The sequence below is a fragment of the Centruroides vittatus genome, unplaced genomic scaffold (genome assembly GCF_030686945.1).
Source record: "Centruroides vittatus isolate TY-2023 unplaced genomic scaffold, ASM3068694v2 scaffold_712, whole genome shotgun sequence".
Taxonomy (NCBI): Eukaryota; Metazoa; Arthropoda; class Arachnida; order Scorpiones; family Buthidae; genus Centruroides; species Centruroides vittatus.
In genome coordinates this window covers 569,312-588,040 of record NW_027122715.1, presented here as the reverse complement: position 1 = coordinate 588,040, position 18,729 = coordinate 569,312, and the positions used below count along the sequence as shown (strand labels likewise).

General features: G+C 33.8%; 2 protein-coding genes and 2 non-coding genes across 4 annotated transcripts; 2 read left to right on the top strand and 2 right to left on the bottom strand.

Annotated features, from left to right (window-relative positions):
- Positions 1-1,414: 1,414 nt before the first annotated feature.
- LOC136989628 (proteasome assembly chaperone 1-like) lies at positions 1,415-2,300 on the bottom strand. Its single transcript, XM_067287853.1, has one exon. The coding sequence runs from the start codon at positions 2,286-2,288 to the stop codon at positions 1,506-1,508; it is 783 nt and encodes a 260-aa protein (XP_067143954.1). The 5' UTR covers positions 2,289-2,300; the 3' UTR covers positions 1,415-1,505.
- Positions 2,301-6,714: 4,414 nt separating this feature from the next.
- On the bottom strand, positions 6,715-6,786 carry TRNAD-GUC (transfer RNA aspartic acid (anticodon GUC)). The gene has a single exon. It is a non-coding gene; the product is annotated as a tRNA-Asp (tRNA).
- Positions 6,787-7,125: 339 nt separating this feature from the next.
- Positions 7,126-7,198, top strand: TRNAK-UUU (transfer RNA lysine (anticodon UUU)). Its single transcript has one exon. It is a non-coding gene; the product is annotated as a tRNA-Lys (tRNA).
- Positions 7,199-12,772: 5,574 nt separating this feature from the next.
- LOC136989594 (protein GVQW3-like) lies at positions 12,773-13,279 on the top strand. The gene has a single exon (XM_067287811.1). It carries the CDS (start codon positions 12,773-12,775, stop codon positions 13,277-13,279), a length of 507 nt encoding a protein of 168 aa, XP_067143912.1.
- Positions 13,280-18,729: the final 5,450 nt, after the last annotated feature.

Below are 18,729 nucleotides of genomic sequence, written 5' to 3'. Positions count from 1 at the left end.
CACTAACTTGGCATAACTTTTGTTTAACGTGCAGCCTGTTCCGCACGAATGAACCCTAGGCCATCACTGACGTGCAATTAACTGATTGCCCCTGGAAGTCGGCTTCTTACAGAAACACAGCTTCCCTATCATCAAATGTCATGGCACGCCACTGTAGCGTACCACTGTCCGAGACCCGGGATCAAATCAGGGCTGTCGAAAACTCCTAAGAATTTTCAAGAGGTAGTCCATCCCTAATATGTCAATCCCCATCACTCTCCACCCACCGCCCTATTTGAGCCTGGCCGAACCCACGATGGTTGTTTTTTTACTATTTCCTCCCTATTGGCACTGAGGGCTTTATCACAAAGGTTCCGTTAGTAAGGTACAGGTGGTGAGAGACGGGGAACCACTCGTCCTTACTAACGGAGGTATAAGCAACAATGTGCATGTAAAACTAACTTCTCACTCTCTGTATATCCCCAGATGCTCGAACGATCCATCCGGGTACAAGATGGCGGTTCCAAGGCCCTCATCGCAGGCGCTCACATCTCCTACCTACACTGATATAAGAGGCATCCAGAAAGAGCTTGGCGAATTAGAAGCATAGCGGCCGCACACGAGTTCAACCAACACACCATCAATTAACTTTTGATGGTGTGTTGGTTGAACTCGTGTTGTGGCATATGACTCCCGCGATAAAACCCGAATCAATCTGGCAGTAGCAGTGATATAGAACATTCCGTAAAGCTACTAAATCGGGGACCAAGGAGTTACTATACAAGCGTAATCGCATCCTTTGTAGCCTACTGAGAAGTGATAAAGACCACAGTCCCTGATGTTTATGAAATACAGTTTACAGTTACCGTAACCATGTTAGCTCGTACAGTATGTTGGTTGCACATCCCGTAATCGTCTCACACAGCTTAATTCATTAAAGAACATCAATATAATGTACAGTACGTACAACAAAACACACATTAACAATCATGGCCTTATTCCAGAAAACATTTTACGATTTGAAGACGCTCGTCCATAAAGCCTTCGGAAAAACTATTGAAAAGATAACTACACAAGCACGCTATTAAAAATTTATGCATCAACCAACCCTTAAGACGCTAGATTGGTTGTACTTTTGTTTCGTTTTTATCTATCTGAAAATTCCGTATTCCAATGTTCGATCCTAAGGATGCTTCCTAAACAGAAAATATTCGATAAATATTTTGTGCTGGAAGCTCGAACTGTTATAATTCAATCAATATAAAATATTTAGATCTTTTAGTGAATAATACATTATTGCTGAATTTCAATAAACAAATTTGAACGTCTACATTTGCATTACATAATAATTACATTACTAATGTAAAAAACTAGAATGTGTAATAGAATTGACGACTAAAAAATATGTGGATAATAAATAAATCATAACAACAAATATTCAGAATATATTTATTTGAGTAATTGATTTAATAAACATACATATTTTCTGCTGTCAATTTGTTTTCAAATCTGTCATTATGAAAAATCTATATATACAAAGTATCAGAAAAATTTAATCTATTGACGAAAAGTTCCTTTAACTGTCTATCAGCATACGGGTTAGGGCCAAGAGAATTACTTCGTACGTGAGGAATGGAAAAGATTTTTAGAAACGATTTAACGCAATTCACATCGAGACAACACTGATCAGTATAGCTGACAATCAATTCGGCAGGAATATTCTTAACTTCGCATTCCGTCAATATGGCAGCTTCGAGTCCAGAAACCGTATTTGGTTGCCTTAATAGTGGAAAATTCACTTCTTTATCATTATATTTTGACGTTCGAAGACATCTCAAGAAAGGTATCTGCAAAATTTCAGTAAAATTATGTTTATACTCCGAAAAGTAGTAATCACACAGAATCAGAACACATGATGATGAGATCGAATCGATCAGCTGCTTAGCCAGAGGAAATGCTTGTTCCGGTCGTATTCTTTCTTTGCAAATAAAAAACAAAACCGATCCTTTACGATAAAGAGAACCGACTAATTTCGACGATTTTCTATAAGATAAACCCATATATTCTTCTTGGTTATCTTCTATTATGGTTTCACCTCTCACGTGTGTCAACAATTGAGCATCTTGAGGAAGAACGTAAATCTCGTTGAATGTAGAAGCATTACTTCCTATACTAAATACGAACAAATTACATTTCTGTAAACCAAGTTGTTTCTCCATATACAATCTTTCGACGGGCACATCTTTTTCTTCTTCGTCGTCAACGGCTCGAGAACGTACGGGCAAAACTTCACCGAAGAACGTCGCCATATTAACGTGATAAACAAAAATTCGTATAGAAACTAGCGCCACTAGCGGAGAGATAAATTTTAAATTTTTCTAATTTGAAACGATTTATTTTTTTACTTTTGTTTTTATTTCTCGTAATTAATTATTTTATTCGCTTAAATGGCGAATAATTGTTTTAAATTTAATATAATTTTATAATTGTTAATGCTATGTGCACTTTTAGATGCGCTTTAGAGTCGCCATCTTGCGACTTAAAAATTCAAATTGTTATCAATGGTTAAATATTTTATATTACATGTTTTTCTTCTTAAAAGTGTATAGAAGAAAGAAAAAAAAACAATTTATTATTTCTGTGCTAAATTTAAATATTTATTTATAAAATTCAATATTTTAATTGCAGTCAAAGCCTTACTGCCTTTGCCCAGTTTTGAGCTCAGGGACACTTTTGTACAAATCATATTTGTTATACATATATCTATATAAATAACACATAAAATTCTTAGTTATTACAATAGGATATCGTTAATAATAAACTTGTGCATCTTTTTTACATATTTCCACGGCGAGTTTAATATTTTAAATAGTTGTGTGTTGTGTGTATCTGTTGCTCCTAATGCTCCAAAGACCACCGCGTCAAGTACTACCTGATAACCTAGTTTTAATCTGTTTTTTTTTTTTATTATTTAACTCTTTCCGCCCTATGGGCACTAAGAGAGCCTCTTTTTGCAAGCCATTATGGGTTCGGCCAGGCCCACAATGGGGCGACCGGGTGGTGAGGGACGGGGCCCGACATATCCGGACGGACCACCCCCCGAAAAATTCCTGGGGATTTTTCGACCCGTCGGGATTCGAACCCGGGTCCCCCAGAGCGGTGGGCTGCCACCTTAACCGCTCGGCCATCCGGCCTCAGTTTTAATCTGTTTGTATTTCTCTATTTTCGCTTGTCTTCACCATATTGATTTGTTATTGCGTGGTCTGTAATGATTACCTGTTTGCTGTTTGTATCTTCCACTACTATATCTGCCGTTTTTCAGTTCTGGTATTGTCTGATTGATTCTCACATTTATGTTTTCACCTCTGTTATTATATCTAACCGTTTTGGCAATTCGGTTCAGAACATTATCGTGTCTTTCCCGTCTCAGGAGTAGATAATAAGGGCAGAATAAGAGAGATGTTGAATATCTTCTATCTGCTGGCAGTGAGAGCATCTGTCATTTGTAGTCACGTTCCACAACTTCTTGTTCGTTGGAAGTAAGTCCATTCTTGCCTTGATACAGAAACTGTATAGGGACGACTGTATAGTTTCTCGAGCTCGCCATTAATTTACCTTGTGCTGATTGATTAATTGCTGATTGCCAATGATTTGCCAACTGTAGTTGATTATGATGTTTTAATTGCTGTATTATAGCATTTTGCCTGATAAGTAAGTTTTCGTTGCTATTGGATGGATTCGGAACCACGACATCGAAGACCTCGTCTGTACATATTACTTTAGCTTTGCTGGTTTTAAATGCTTTAGGGGCTGGTTTTAAATGCTTTAGGGTCCATACAATCTATTGTTCGTGCTTTCTTTAGATTTTTCTAGTCTACCGTTAAGAAACGACTATCATTTCGTTTTGTGACTTATTTTGAATGCTTTCATTATGATATCTTAATATCAGCAGTGTAGCAATTTCATTTCTGATGGTTTGCTTTACGGTGATGTCTTTTGAGTTTAGCAAGCTGATCACATGTCTCACTTGTGTAGCACAGTTCCCAACTCCAAGGCTCAGGGATGTTTAGTCTTCTGTCAAATGTTCTGCAGTGAAAGAGAACACGATGAATGTGTGCCGGTAGTTTGATATATTTCCTAACCGCTGCTCTTATCGCCCGTCCAAGTAGGTCGGAGTGGTAGATGCCTAGACCATTTAGTCTGATAAAGTATTCCCATCTGGGCATTAAAAATGTTCTAATAGCATGATTTTTTTGAAAGATGTTCAGGCAACAGTTGGTAGTCTTGTTTAATAAACGTTTTGTGTCTTTCATACAAATAGGGATGAGTCTGTTGTTGATGTATAGTTTAAATGCTCTGATGTCTTGTCTGCTTCCTCTACCTTTTCCTCGGCCTTTGTTTGCGAGTATTTTGCATTTAAGAGGATTTATATCTATTGTTGTTGCCTAATAAAACTTTAGTATCTCTTCGTGTAACTGGCGAATCAGTTGTGGTGTCTCTGCAAGAATCGTTAGATCATCTGTATATAGCAGGTGATTGAAGCCTAATCCGGTTTTCGGGTGCTTATTTAATATGCGTGATAAATGTTCAACTACTGAATTATATATCAGCGGGGAAGAAGGATCGCCCTGTCTAACTCTTCTTTTCTGTTATGTCAAGTTAGTCGAACCATTTTTAGTTTCCACCTAGAACTGTATGTTTTCTTATAGAGACGACGCATTTCGTGGATTCGTTGTGAAAACCGTGTGAAATGAGGGCTTTTCCTACGAGATTATAGTCTACTGATCCAAAGGCATTTTTAAAATCATAAAAACATACGTATATGTCGCCATTAGTTCTTCTGGCATGTCTTATGAAAGCGTAGATTGCATAATCATGCTCCATGCACCCTTGGGTTGGCATAAAGCTTTTTGGTTGTTGAATATAAGATGTTATTCTGACACTATTTCTCTTAATAGCCTTTCGATAACGGATGAATAGAGTTTAGCAATTGTTAGCTGGAGATTAATTGGTCTCCAATTGCTGATCTTGCTGGTGTAACCCTTTTTATGGAGGAGAATTATTTTCGATAGTTGCCATTCTGTCGGGATCTTTTTGTGTTTATATAGCAACTTATGAAAAGTTTGGATAACCATTGGTGTAGTGGCGGGAACATCTTCCATATTTTATACGTGATTCCATCGAATCCTGCACTGGAGTCCTGATTACATTTTTTTAGTATAGCCTTTACATCCCTTTCGGATGGTTCTCTCAGAGTAAATTTTCTGTCGTTTGGTGTAGAAGCGTGAACTAGCTTTCCCCCTTTTCGTTAGAGTACCGTTCTTTGAATGTCTCCTCCACTACATCAGTTGGAAGTTGGCGCTTGGATGATATTTCCTCTTCGATCAGTTGTCTAAATACTTCTTTTGGTCGATACTGATATTTTCGTCTCCAAAATGTGGAAGTTCTCTCGTCCGTTATACGCCTTCTTGTTCTCAGGAGGTTTTCCCTTTCCCGACTGGTGAGATGAGTACTTCTTAGTTGGATGTTAATTTCATGTATTTCATTTGGTTGATTTCCTGTTTTAATTATAGGAGGACGAAGTTGTTGCTTCCACACAGGAGGCCTATATCGTGTTGAATGTTGGGAGAATGTGTTCTGAACAGGGTCACCCTGTAAGTCGTTTTCCTCAACCGTGAATCAGTGGTCGATTCCTGTACCAAGTGTTTGCGTTTCTCTCTGCTGTTGCCAAGTAGGGATGTTGTCTGACTGTCGGTATAAAGTCAGGAGCGACAGGGTTTAGAACGAGAGAGTGTACCAAGGTATCCTCTGACCCTGTTTCGCATTGGACCGAATTTCTGTCGTTGGTGTTATCTGGAGTGCCAAGTTGATGTAAGTTATCGAGGACGACTTCGTGGTTAGCTGAGGGTCGGCTAATTCGTTTTCGTTTGTCGCTATGATGTTGGAAGATATATTGTTGTTAGTAGCTGACGCTGACCTGTCGTCCAAGAATGAGTTATCCGGGATATTCCTCGTTTGTTTATTATTCAGATTTAAGCCGTTGTTTTCCTCGTGCCATAAAGCAGTTGCTGATTGTAGCTTCAGAGTCGCCATCTCGCGACTTAAAAACGTAATAAGATTATAGAAAAAATTATTATTACAGTACTTACATTTTATTATTTATTTATTTATTATTTATATTCACTACTCTTTTACATATTATCTATTATTCCGTAGACTTTTTAAAAATCATAGAATTAATGAAGTTTAATGTTAATTCATATATTCATTTCATACCAGACTTTATAAATCATTATTACTATGAAGTCAGTCACAATCATAATAAATTTGTTTTTAATGTATTGTGCTTACTTTTTGTCACCATATTCAAGTTAAAATTATTTAAAAAAATTCAAACTCAAATTGTTATCAATAGTTAAATATTTTATATTACATTCTTAATAGTTTACATTCTTAATACATATTTTATATTTCTTCTTAAAAGTGTATAGAAGGAAAAAAAAACAATTTATTATTTCTGTGCTAAATTTAAATATTTATTTATAAAATTCAACATTTTAAGGTGAAAAACTGTATGAGATGGTCTTAGTTTCTATTGAGAGATGGCGCCACTAAAAGTATTAATCAGACTGTTTTGTCTACGAAAGGTTACATTAAGGAAAAAATACGAAAAATATTTGAAAAATTTTAATACAGTATAAAGAAAGAGTTGAAAAAAAAAGGAAAAAAAATATCCTCCCCGGCGGGGAATCGAACCCCGGTCTCCCGCGTGACAGGCGGGGATACTGACCACTATACTACCGAGGACTGCGAACTTTCCTGCTGAAATAAACATGAAAATAGTTGAGACTTTCAAATTTTTTACTTTGTTTTTATTGGAGCTTTCAAATCACTTTTGTTTCGCGCAAGGTGATTGGCGATTTCAACCATAGATATCATTCCTAAGAAATCTAAACCATATATGAACTTAAATCAGTAAAACAAAATAAATTCGTGAATAATAGATAAAAAAAATTTTATTTTACATGTAGAAAGTAACTACAAACTATAGATATAATATAATTAAGCAATCTTAACGAAAAAGCAACGGTTTTAAAATAAAATTCACTTTATAATAAATGTATTAATTCCAGCAACCTTCAGCATGCCCGGATAGCTCAGTCGGTAGAGCGTTAGGCTTTTAACCTAACGGTCCAGGGTTCGAGTCCCTGTTCGGGCGTTAATTTTTTTCCCTTTTCTTCATTTCCCTTATTTTTGTTTCCGTTATTAATATTAAACTATTCTTTTCGAAGTTACTATTTTTGTTGTTTTATAATTAATAAAGCACTTAGAATATTATATATGTATATATATATTATACGGTTTCCTTTATTTATATACGTAATAATTAAGAATTTAAATTATATCAAACTTTTATTTATAACTGAAATAATTACATATAACTAACTTTTATTTAAAAAAAAAATATTTATATAAATATATATAATTATTTATTTGATTTTTGTCAATAGATGGTGCCACCATCGTTTCTTTTTTTATATGGGAAGTTTTGCATCTTAAAGCAAACTGTCGAAGAAACTAGTTGAATGTTTAAGATTTCAAGATGTAATTACCAAAAGTAGATGTAATAGGATTTGTGTTAGGGTTATAGTATAACAATGGTGTATATTTAACTTGGTTATGGTTGAAAAATTACATCATAGATTTATTTCAAGAAATTAATACACAAAGATACTTGTGCAAAAATGTTTGTCGAAGCATGAAATGGTGAAATGTAGACTTAAAATTGTGATGGACAGCAGTTTGAGCACCTGCATTGATAACATTGTATTGTATTGTATTGTATTAGTACATACAATGGTATATGTAATCTCAATAAATATTACCATTTAGTGTCCACCTACTTTTGGTTCACCCTGTATATATTCAGTGCTGTTTCAGTGCAAAAAACAACACTGTTACTTTGCATATACGGTGACTGAAGATATAGTATTGTTTATGCTAAACGATTGCTGGTACTCTACCAGTTACTGAAATCTTATTCATGCTGTCTGTATGTGGTACTAACATTTCTGACTGAAAAATAGCCCTGTATGTACTGTATTTACAGGGCTTTTCTTTTATATTGCATATTAATGTTATGCAGAACCAAGTAAATTTACTAGACTTTCTTATACTAAAAATTTAGCAATTAATCTAAAAAGTACTGCCAAGTTTTGTTACATTTTCAGATTAAAATGTTTTTAAACAAATGAAAACATGAGAAAAATGAACTAAATAGTATTGTGAAATGCTATTTTAATTATATGTTGGCATAAATTTTAGAACTCAGTAATCTAAAAAAAATTATTTAGATATGTTTTTAAATGAAAAATTTAATTTTCTTTATAGCTATGGGTGTTCATATGAATATAGAACAGTAATTCTTGTTATGAATGTAAGAACCAGCATTTATTGAATTAGAAACTTTAATTGTTTAAAATTATAAAATATTACAGAAAAATAAATTTGATTTTTGACAAAATATGAATATAAAATATTAAATTTCTCCAAGTAATCAAAAATATTAAAATACAATACCATGACTAGTTTTGTATAGAATGTCTAGAATGTACAATAGCAAAAGTAAATAACTGTAAAATGACTATTGAAAGAATCTGCTTTCATATACTAAAATGCATATTATGAGAATAAGATTCTCTTATATTTATTATTATTTACTTTTAAGTTTTACAAGTATATTAACAAGTAAATATTTATTGTATTTTACAGCTTGTAAGATGCAACTTTTGTCCAAAAAAAGAAAGATGACTTGAGAAATTGTTCTGTCGTATATGTGAAGTTGTGATTTTCCATAGGCTAATGAATTCCTCAAACAGTCTGTAGTGAGCACTAGATTGGCCTTACTTTACCGCTATATCTATTACACCACCACAGGACATCAAATTAGATTTAGAAAAACACTATATTCTGAAAATAAAATAGTGTTTTTCTAAGTCTAATTTGATGTCCTGTAGTGGTGTAATAAGTCTAGTGATAAAGTAAGGCCAATCTTAGTGCTCACAAGTCATTAAGAAGACTAGACAAGAAGCATATCATAGTCTGTAGTAGATTACATGTAACCTTTTCCCAATTCTTGAATAAAAAGGTTAATAATAATAATATACTAATATTAACAATATTATTATTATTACTTTTTTTGCTATAGCTAAGCATCTTTTGCATGTTTACATTTAGAATATTTTAATGGTAAATGACTTCTTTTAAAGTTTTTTTTTTTACCTGATGAATAAAAGTGTGCATTCTAATTTTACTTTTTTTTAAACCAGAATACAGTAAAAAAAAATTGGTAATAAGCTAAAGGTGCAAGATGGCTTAAATATACTACTTTTTCTAAATGTTCTGAACTAAAATGAAGGTATGTCTTATAAGTTGTAAAATACAGTATTATAAATTCTTTTTCATAAGCTAGTAATATTTATACATTTATTTTAACTAAAAGTCTAATTATCATAAATTCATTTTTTTATTGGGACAGCTATTTAACAGATTGTTGGACCATCTGGAATAGATGAAACACAATTTTGTTTAATGTTAAGTGTTCATGTATTACTTCCAATATCTGTTGATGGATTAGATGGTTAAATTTTATACTTAGATACAGAGTCTGCATTTAATGATTAAAGGTGAGTAATTTAAATTATTCAAATATAACACAAATATAACTATAAGAAAAAATGTGATGAAACAAATATTGTCATATATTACAAAACATGCAAATTTTGAATATAAAAAGTTTTAATGGAATATTTAAATGTTAATTTGACTGACATGGCAGCAAGCTGGTATGACATGGACATACAAAAATTGCCACAGCGCCTACAAAAATGCATTGACTGAAATGGCAATTATGTAGAAAAATAGATAAATGTTCAAGCTTTAAAATGATATGAACATTATTGAAAATAAACGTTTCTTTGTATTTTTGAAAAAAATAGGAGACCTTACTACTCATATTATTATAAAACGGCAAAAAGCTTACTTTTGAGGGTAGTGCTGAATTTTATAAAAAATTGCAGATGCTAATGACACTAATAACAAAGCAAAATCTTCATATATATAGTATATAATATTATATTATATTTGAATATTAAAACTAAAATAGCTATATGATTAAATATTAAATATACAAACTATAAATTCTGTATATTGTAAAATGCTTCACAATAATCCAATAAAAAATGAAATCATTGTCAAAATCATCCTTTGACTTCCCTGGCTGTTACATATACATAACAAGGGAAAGTATTGGAACTGTGTGAAAATTGACCCTCTGAGATCAGTGGCTTAGCGAACATAACTGGCACCCTCTCCCCCCTCCAGAAACACATATAGTTTGTCTTGGAGACCATTTGGGCACCTCTCTGTGAGTGGCACCCGATGCATGGTACATCCCCTTGCACTTCCATCGCTACACCACTGAGATTTTTCCATTTTGGGTTTGGGAGGTTTATTACGTATATATAACAAGGAAAAATTCCTGTGCTATATATATATTCCTTGGAACATGGTATCCAAAAATTATTCACCTCATTACATATGTTCATAAAAATTACTCTAGTAGAGATAGAGAAAACCAATTGCAGCAGGAAATAAAGCAAATGGAAAAATCTTATTTTCTCTTAATAAACCTCAACATGTGCACTGTTTGTTTCACAAACAATGTCTAATTTGTATTCAAACTTTCTCCAAGTGTTGCTGATTATGTCAATTGGAATTGTATGATTACCTGTGTGATTCATTCTTTCAATTCCATCATGCTACAATACCTAGCTCCAATACCTTGCATACACCCTAATCCTTGACATACCCTAAAGGAAAAAATCAAAAGGCATTAGATCAGGTGAGTGAGGAGGCCAAGTGATGAAACCTCCTTGGCCTATCCATTGATCTAGAAAAGTCGTGTCAAGATAACACTGGACTTCCTTTGCCCACTGTGGAGGTGCCTGTATTGCTAACATGAAGAAAATATTATTTGAGTTGCTCTATTGTCTGCAGCAATTGGTTTTTTCCATCTCTGCTGGTATAATTTTTATGAACATATATAATTTGGTGAATAATTTTCGAACACCCTGTATGTCTTAGAAATTTATTAACAGTTGATCTAAGATGAATAATCATTGAAAGTTGGTCAAACCCAAACTGAACTAGCAATATCATTTGGTATAAAGTATTCTGTGAATGGTTGATATGTTAGAGATTAGTCTCAGGAGAAGTACAGTAACATTAAAATTTAGCAGAGAAACATGTAAAATCTTTCTCTGTTAAAAGAAAAGAGCTGACAAACATAGTCTATGAGAAATTATTATACTAAGAAATTATGTAATTCCTCAACTAAAATTGTAAGAAATGAAGATTTTTTAAAAATTAGAATCCAGAAGAAAAAATCATTTACTTCAAGTCAGTTTCATTCCTATCTTTTAGCAAAAGTAGCAATTTTACAGATGATTTTATGACAACAAGTAAGATAATAGACAATTCATAAAATCATCTGTATAAAACAGTAGAAATACTGTATATTTATTCTCTTAATGTTTTGTTATCAAAAAAGTTACTGATGTTATTATGCTTTATGTCATTAGTCTGTACTCTTTACAGATGATGATAAATTTTTTTTGTTTCAAAAACAAAACAATCTATCCTGAAAAAATTAGACAGGCTGTTAAATTATCTTGCAAACATTGCATAAAAGAAGATGCTTTCAGGAGTTACAGTTTTGATTTTAATTGAAATTTCTGTGTTGAAACAAAGATTACATGTTACTGATTTCATAAACGTTCAAAAGTGTAAAAACATTTGTAATTCTGAATATTAATGAAGTCAGTAAATAACATATTCTAATTGACATTCTCTCTATATTATGACCAAGATATAGAGAAAAATGTTTTCTTATGTGTGATACTTATCTTGCTGAACTAGATTAATTAAAAAATATATTGAGGTAAATAGTGTTAATCTATTGTTTTATATTTTCATCACAAATTTATTATTATTATGTTTTATAATCTGGTCTCTTATTAAACATGCTTGAGATGATTTGGGTAAGCATGTTACTATCCTTTAACTTTCTCTAAAATTTATAGAAGCTTAAAATGTTTTCATACTATAAGTGGATATTGCCAAAAAATCAGAAAAATATCATAAATGTAACCTTCCCATTCACATGTATATGAACGAAATTAATTACTCAAATTTGTGCATTAGTGTGAAGCTTCTTTTCACAATTTATAAATGTGAACCTCCTACCCTCTATTTCCTTTCAAATATATATAGAAAAAATTTGTGCCAAAAATCTACTCCATTGGTGAATATTTACTGGTAGCTCAATGTCATTGAAGTTTTATAGGTTCCAAATAGTAAGGATGAGCATAAGGCAATCACAAGCTTGAACTGCAATGTATCCATTTTAAAACAACAGTTCGTAAACTGTAGTTGGTCATCTCAGTAAATAAACCATTAAATTAATCACACATTACGAGGGCTGTTCGGAAAGTTCGCGGCCTTGCCTATATGTGGCACTGTGATCAATTTAATTTTTGGCGGGAATAATTCAGTCATCTTTGCTAAAGATACGATACGAATTTCCGCTTGATTTGTCGTAAAGTTTTTTCACAACAGCTTATCAGATAGTCAGTGTGCACATGCTTTGTCAAAAATGGAAAAAATGGAGACTCGTGCAGTCATAAAATACCTGACGAAAAAAAGGTTGACCCCATCTCAAATCAAAGCTGACATGGATGAAGTTTTAGGAGAGTCTGCTCCTTCGTACACCATTGTGGAAAAATGGACAGCCCTTTTTAAATCTGGCAGAGAGAGTGTGGAAGATGACCCTTGCAGTGGACAGCCGTCAACTGCTGTCACTGAAGAAAATATCGACAAAGTTCACGATTTGGTGTTAGCAGATCACCGTTTGAAAACGTGTGAGATAGCTGAGACAACAGGCATCTCTATCAACCGAGTTTACCACATCCTAACCGAAAATTTAGGTATGACGAAGGTCTCAGCAAGGCGGGTGCCGCGTCTGCTGACCGCCGAGCAAAATTGTGTTCGCACTTTGATGTCAAAGGAGTGTTTGGACTTCTACCAGAAAAATCCACAGGATTTTTTGCATTGGTTTGTGACTACTGATGAAATGTGGATCCATTACTACACTCCTGAAACAAAAGAACAGTGGAAGCAGTGGAAACACCAAAGTTTGCCATCACCAAAGAAGGCAAAGACAGTTCCATCAGCAGGGTAAAGTGATGGCCTCGATTTTTTGGGATGCTAAAGGAATCATCATTATTGACTACCTAGAAAGAGGAAAGACCACCAATGTTGTCTATTTCTGTGAACCTTTGGAAAAACTGAAGAAAGAAATCGAAGAAAAGAGGCCACACTTGAAGAAGAAAAAGATTCTGTTCCACCACGATAATGCACCTGCACATTCCGCCAAAATCACTGAACAAAAGGTAAACGAACTTCGCTTCCAATTAGTTCCACATCCACCGTACTCACCTAATTTGGCCCCCAGTGACTTCCACCCTTTTCCAAACCTAAAAAAATTCTTGGCTGGAAAGAGATTCCACTGAAATGACGAAGTCATCTCTGAAGTGAACAAGTATTTTGACACCTTGACAAATCGACCTATTGTGATGGCATAAAAAAGCTAGAACATCACTGGAATAAGTGCATTGCTAATAAAGGAGATTACATTGAAAAATAAAAAAAGTATTAACATTATTTTGTTTGTTGTTCTATTTGAGGCCGCGAACTTTCCGAACAGCCTTCGTAGTTACATACATTCCCACAAAATTAATTTCTGTCATGAGTCATGACTCATGACTCATGATCATTATTTTGCTGACATCATCAAGTCTTGCTGCAAATGTTTTTCCCTGTTTCTTGTTGAGGCTGATTCAGTGACTCATACTGCTTACATCAGCACCTATTGGCTATTTGGCTTGTATGGTCTTTTGATACAACAAGCTCCAACTGGCCGGATTGCTGGCACCTGTGTCCTCCTAGAACAGAAGCTAGGTAAGGAGCTGCTATCATTAGCATGCAGGCATCATGTAATGGAGCTGATCATTAGTGCAATGTTTGAAGTCTGTCTGAGATCCACATCATCACCAGAAGTTCCACTCTTTAAGTGATTTCAACATCATTGGCAGTTAATTGATCAACAGAAATATGAAACAGGATTTACAAATAACACAGTATCAAGATCACTGCAAGACATCAAAGATGGTGTTGAGTTTGCAAACAGCTATCTGGAAAAAAGTCAGCCAAGAGATGACTACACAGAATTAACTAAACTTGTTACTATCTTTCTTGGTTTGATCCTACAGAGAGGGGTCCAATTTATGGCACCTGGAGCCATGCATCATGCATGCTCTCTCTCAAAGGTAATTTACAGTTTGAAGGTGTGGATGTTTAGGGGCCAGTTCCACTTAACAAAAAAAGAAGAGAAGGGACTACAGGATGTGTGTTTCTTTGCTGCACGTGTGTACTTGAAAGCCTGGATATCAGGCCAGTGCTTCTAACAATGACCTTTAACTTCTGAAATCACTTTTTGAATACTCGGCAATCAACACGACAATATCCAAGGCAGCCTCTCTCAAATTTTCTAAACACATGGTATTTGTCACCAGATTTATTTGCTTTAGCTTTTTTCAATAATCGTGTAAGTTCTGCTACAAAGAGGCTAATGATTACAGCAATCAGGTGCATTTTAAAGAGGCTAATCATTACAGCAATGCAAAATGATGATGACACTGAACAGGATCACACTAAGCAAATCAGTGTTGACTTGGACACATTTATGGGAAAAATCTTGAATGTTTCATATCTGTGAAGTCACAGACTTTGTTTGAATTAATGGAACTTCCAGATACATTTCTCACTGTAGATCCTGACCTGTGGAAAGCAGTGGCGTGCCATGACATTTGATGACAGGGAAGCTGTGTTTCTGTAAGAAGCCAACTTCCAGGGGCAATCAGTTAATTGCGCGTCAGTGATGGTCTAGGGCAGTGGTTCTTAACTTTTTTATACTCGCCGCCCACTGTTGTATATTTTTGTTATTGGTTCTTTGTTTTTTGTTTTGTTCATTTTTATTGTTATTCATGTACATATATATACCATAAGTTGTGGCGCAGCTTGGCCTATGTGGCCTTTGTGGCAATAAACTTTAACCAACCCCAAATATTTCATAATTTTTTTGTGACCCCCATTTTTTTAATAATTTATATTTGATAATTTGATAATTTATCTATAATAAATTGATTTTTTTATTATTGCTTTATTTTTTATATAATAAATGTAAATCATAACTTTATTATTTCATTATCTATTTATTATCATTATTAATGTTATATTCAAACTTCACAATTAAACATGAAAACTCATTAATTTTTAACAGAAAATAAAATAAGAAACATGTCGATAAATCGATCCAATGTCGATGCTAAAACTAAACTAAAACTAAAATGCCCACTTGTCGTAAGGATTTTGCATATCTTTTGCAAAAATATTTAAATTTTCAAAGCCTACTATTTTTCCTAATTATTTTTAAAATTCCAAGCATTAATAGTTTCTTAAAATTGCTTTGGAATAAAAGAAGTAAATACTGCGGTGTAAGTAGCATATTTACATTTATTTCTTCTGTACTAACAAAGTTGTATGTAGGAAGAAATACAAAATAAATAAATAAAAACTAAATAGGAAAACTTTATCTTTCTTATTTCACTTTTCAATACGATATTCGGATTATACATCAATTTTCTTTTTATTATATTCTGAAGGAAATTTTGCATAATTTGGCGGCCCCCGGCAAACTTCTTATGGACCCCCAGGGGCCGCGGCCCCCTGTTAAGAATCACTGGTCTAGGGTCCATTCGTATTCATTTGTTCGATAAGCCAGTAAAAACTGTAGACTTCTCTAAATGTATTTTTAATATCACAATTACATTCTGAATCGCTAGCCACGATATAAGGGCTAAAATTAAAAATAAATTATAAAAACTTACTCGGTGAAATAAAATGTGCGATGGATATACATACCTGGTACAATGTATTGTTCGATTGTATTAATATACTTTTAAAGAAAATTATAATTAAAATATAGCTTTGTAAAGAAACGTACATAAAAATAACATAAAATAGTCTTTACTTTTTAAATCTTAAAACAACCACTTAGTCAAATATCTTGATACGAGTAGCTAATGGATGGAACTAGTGCCGGTCCAGGTAGGTGTGTAGTGAGTGTGTGCGTGCCAAATCCCGAGGGTGCCGATACCGGTCAATGTCAAATGCCTCTTTTGTCGCATCACTAGTGTATCTCAAAGGACGCCACAGGGCTGTTGTAAATTTTAAACGTTTCTCACCGTAGCTGTAAAAATCTAACTATGTTAAACTTAATAGTCATTCGTTTTCTAACTAATTCGTTTTAATACCAGGTGTACACGGAAATCAGTTTCCCACTGTACTGAGCGAGTGATTGGTTCTGTTAAGCTTTTGTTGAAGTAAAATTCTGGCTCTTTCAACAGGGTTTTATTTATGTCCATATTCCCTAATCTCTTAATTATTTAGTCACTTCTTAAGTAGAAATAAGTCGAAACCAGTTACTTTGTACCTGAATATCTGTAGTCTTGGGAAAACAGTGGAAAGACAAATTTTTATGACAACGGATATATAAATCGTAAATTTAAGGAAAATAAATTCTAGAGCTTTTTTTTTTGTACCATTGTATGTACTGTACGTCTCATTCATTAAATTTGGTTGTAAATGATGCTGCCAAAGTAACAGTTAATTTTTAACACTGTACTAGAATTGTACACGTTTTTTCTGCATCCCCTTACAGATGGGACATACTAAATCGTAATATCACCGGTTTAACATCGAAATCCGTAAGTAATATAAGATGGGAGAACGGAATAAACGCAGAATAAATATATCAAATATTTTAATGGAGTTTTTTTAAACTCCTGTCAACTATACAGAACTATCATAAAAACGTGCCAGTAAATTCCTATCGGTTGGGTTAAGTTATAAATCTAGTCTACGGTGGGCAACCCTTTTTATAACATGGGCCAGAATAAATTTTACGTTTTTTTCCGCACCGTAGTAGTTAATTGACGCCTTCTTGTGACTCGTAATTTTTTTAGTCTGCAAATATGAAATAAATAAATAAAAAGTTAATTACTACATTTATTTTTTTATCGTTTTCGAAAATTACAAAGAATTGGAAAAATAACTATTAATTAGTTATTTTTCCAATTTAATAATCTATTAAAGATCTCGCGGGCCGGATAGAAACTTTTCGCCAGCCGTAGCTGGCCCGCGGGTTGCCCGCCGTTGATCTAGTCTGCTCGTGATTCACATAATCGAGCGAGGGTGGCCGAATATCTAGCAGGCGGCTAACAGCCCACAACCGCTCCGGGATATAAAGTCGCGTACTCTTTACGCGTGTGTCGCTTCTACCAGCTAAACCGTGACGTTTGTGCTATGTAAAGCGCATGCGCCAATGCCTATAATCTGGCTGCTTGGAAGTTGACAGGCAGGCGGATAACAGCCCACAACCGCTCCGGGATATAAAGCTGTACTCTTTACGAGTGTGTCGCTTCTACCAGCTAAACCGGGTGAGGTTGGTGCACTGTAAACCGTATGTGCTAATGCCTATATAATCTGGCTGATTGGAGACTGACCCGGTTTCGACATTCCTTCCGCCACCGAATTATTCGAATATACAATAGCAATCTTATCGTTTTTTTTTTCACATGTAGTAAAGAAATTTGTAAAAGATACATAATGCAGTTATAATAAAATATTAATTTTAATTAATTCAAAGTACGTTAAAATATGAAAATTTATATTTTATAAAATTCAAGGGAAGGTCATTGGAAGGTGGAATCGGCGCTTCCATCGCTTCCAATGACGGCACGCCACTGGTGGAAAGATAGAGAGGACTACCAGAAGACTGCAGAGTCAGTACATGCCATTAAAGTTGTTAATGATCGTGCAGAACACATGGTTGCACTCATTCAGGAATTCAGTGGCATAAAGACTCATGATGAATTACAACTTCAGTATTTGTTGCAAGTTGTTCAATAGCACCGTCAGGCTTATCCAGACAGCAAGAAAAAGACACTCTCTGCCTCTACCAAAATAAACTGATAAAGTTGGATTGAACATTGTACTGAAAATTTCAGATTTTGTGAATTCTGACATTTAAAAATTTTTTTGTTGCATTTTTGATCTGTAATCCATCACGTTTTTGAATATAGTAGAGTCTATGTGACTATTTAATTTGTCTGTAATTGTCCAAAAAAGTGAAACAAGTCTGGTTTACTAAAATAGGTCTTGTATGTTTTCAATTTGTCATAAATTGCTCTTTTTATAAACTTTGTGGTTATTGAGCTACCTCTAGATATTAATATATTAAGTTCAAATTTCTTCTGTAGTAATTTGAGACCAGTTGAAATAGTTCTGAACGGTAGGACCACAAAAAGTAAGCGATTTATTTTTTCCCTATTTTAAGCACCACACTATTGTGCATATGTGTGATTTGTTTAGTGATTTCATATGATTATTACTTATATATCAATAATACATTTGATTGCTACAAACCAATCATATGCAATAGCATATATAACATGTTCTGTGTCCTTTTGCATTATAGTTTCATTTAAACAACATTCGATACTTATTCAT

Coding starts and splice junctions, on each gene's coding strand:
- LOC136989628 (XM_067287853.1), bottom strand. CDS start 2,288: ATGGCGACGTTCTTCGGTGAAGTTTTGCCCGTACGTTCTCGAGCCGTT.
- LOC136989594 (XM_067287811.1), top strand. CDS start 12,773: ATGGATGAAGTTTTAGGAGAGTCTGCTCCTTCGTACACCATTGTGGAA.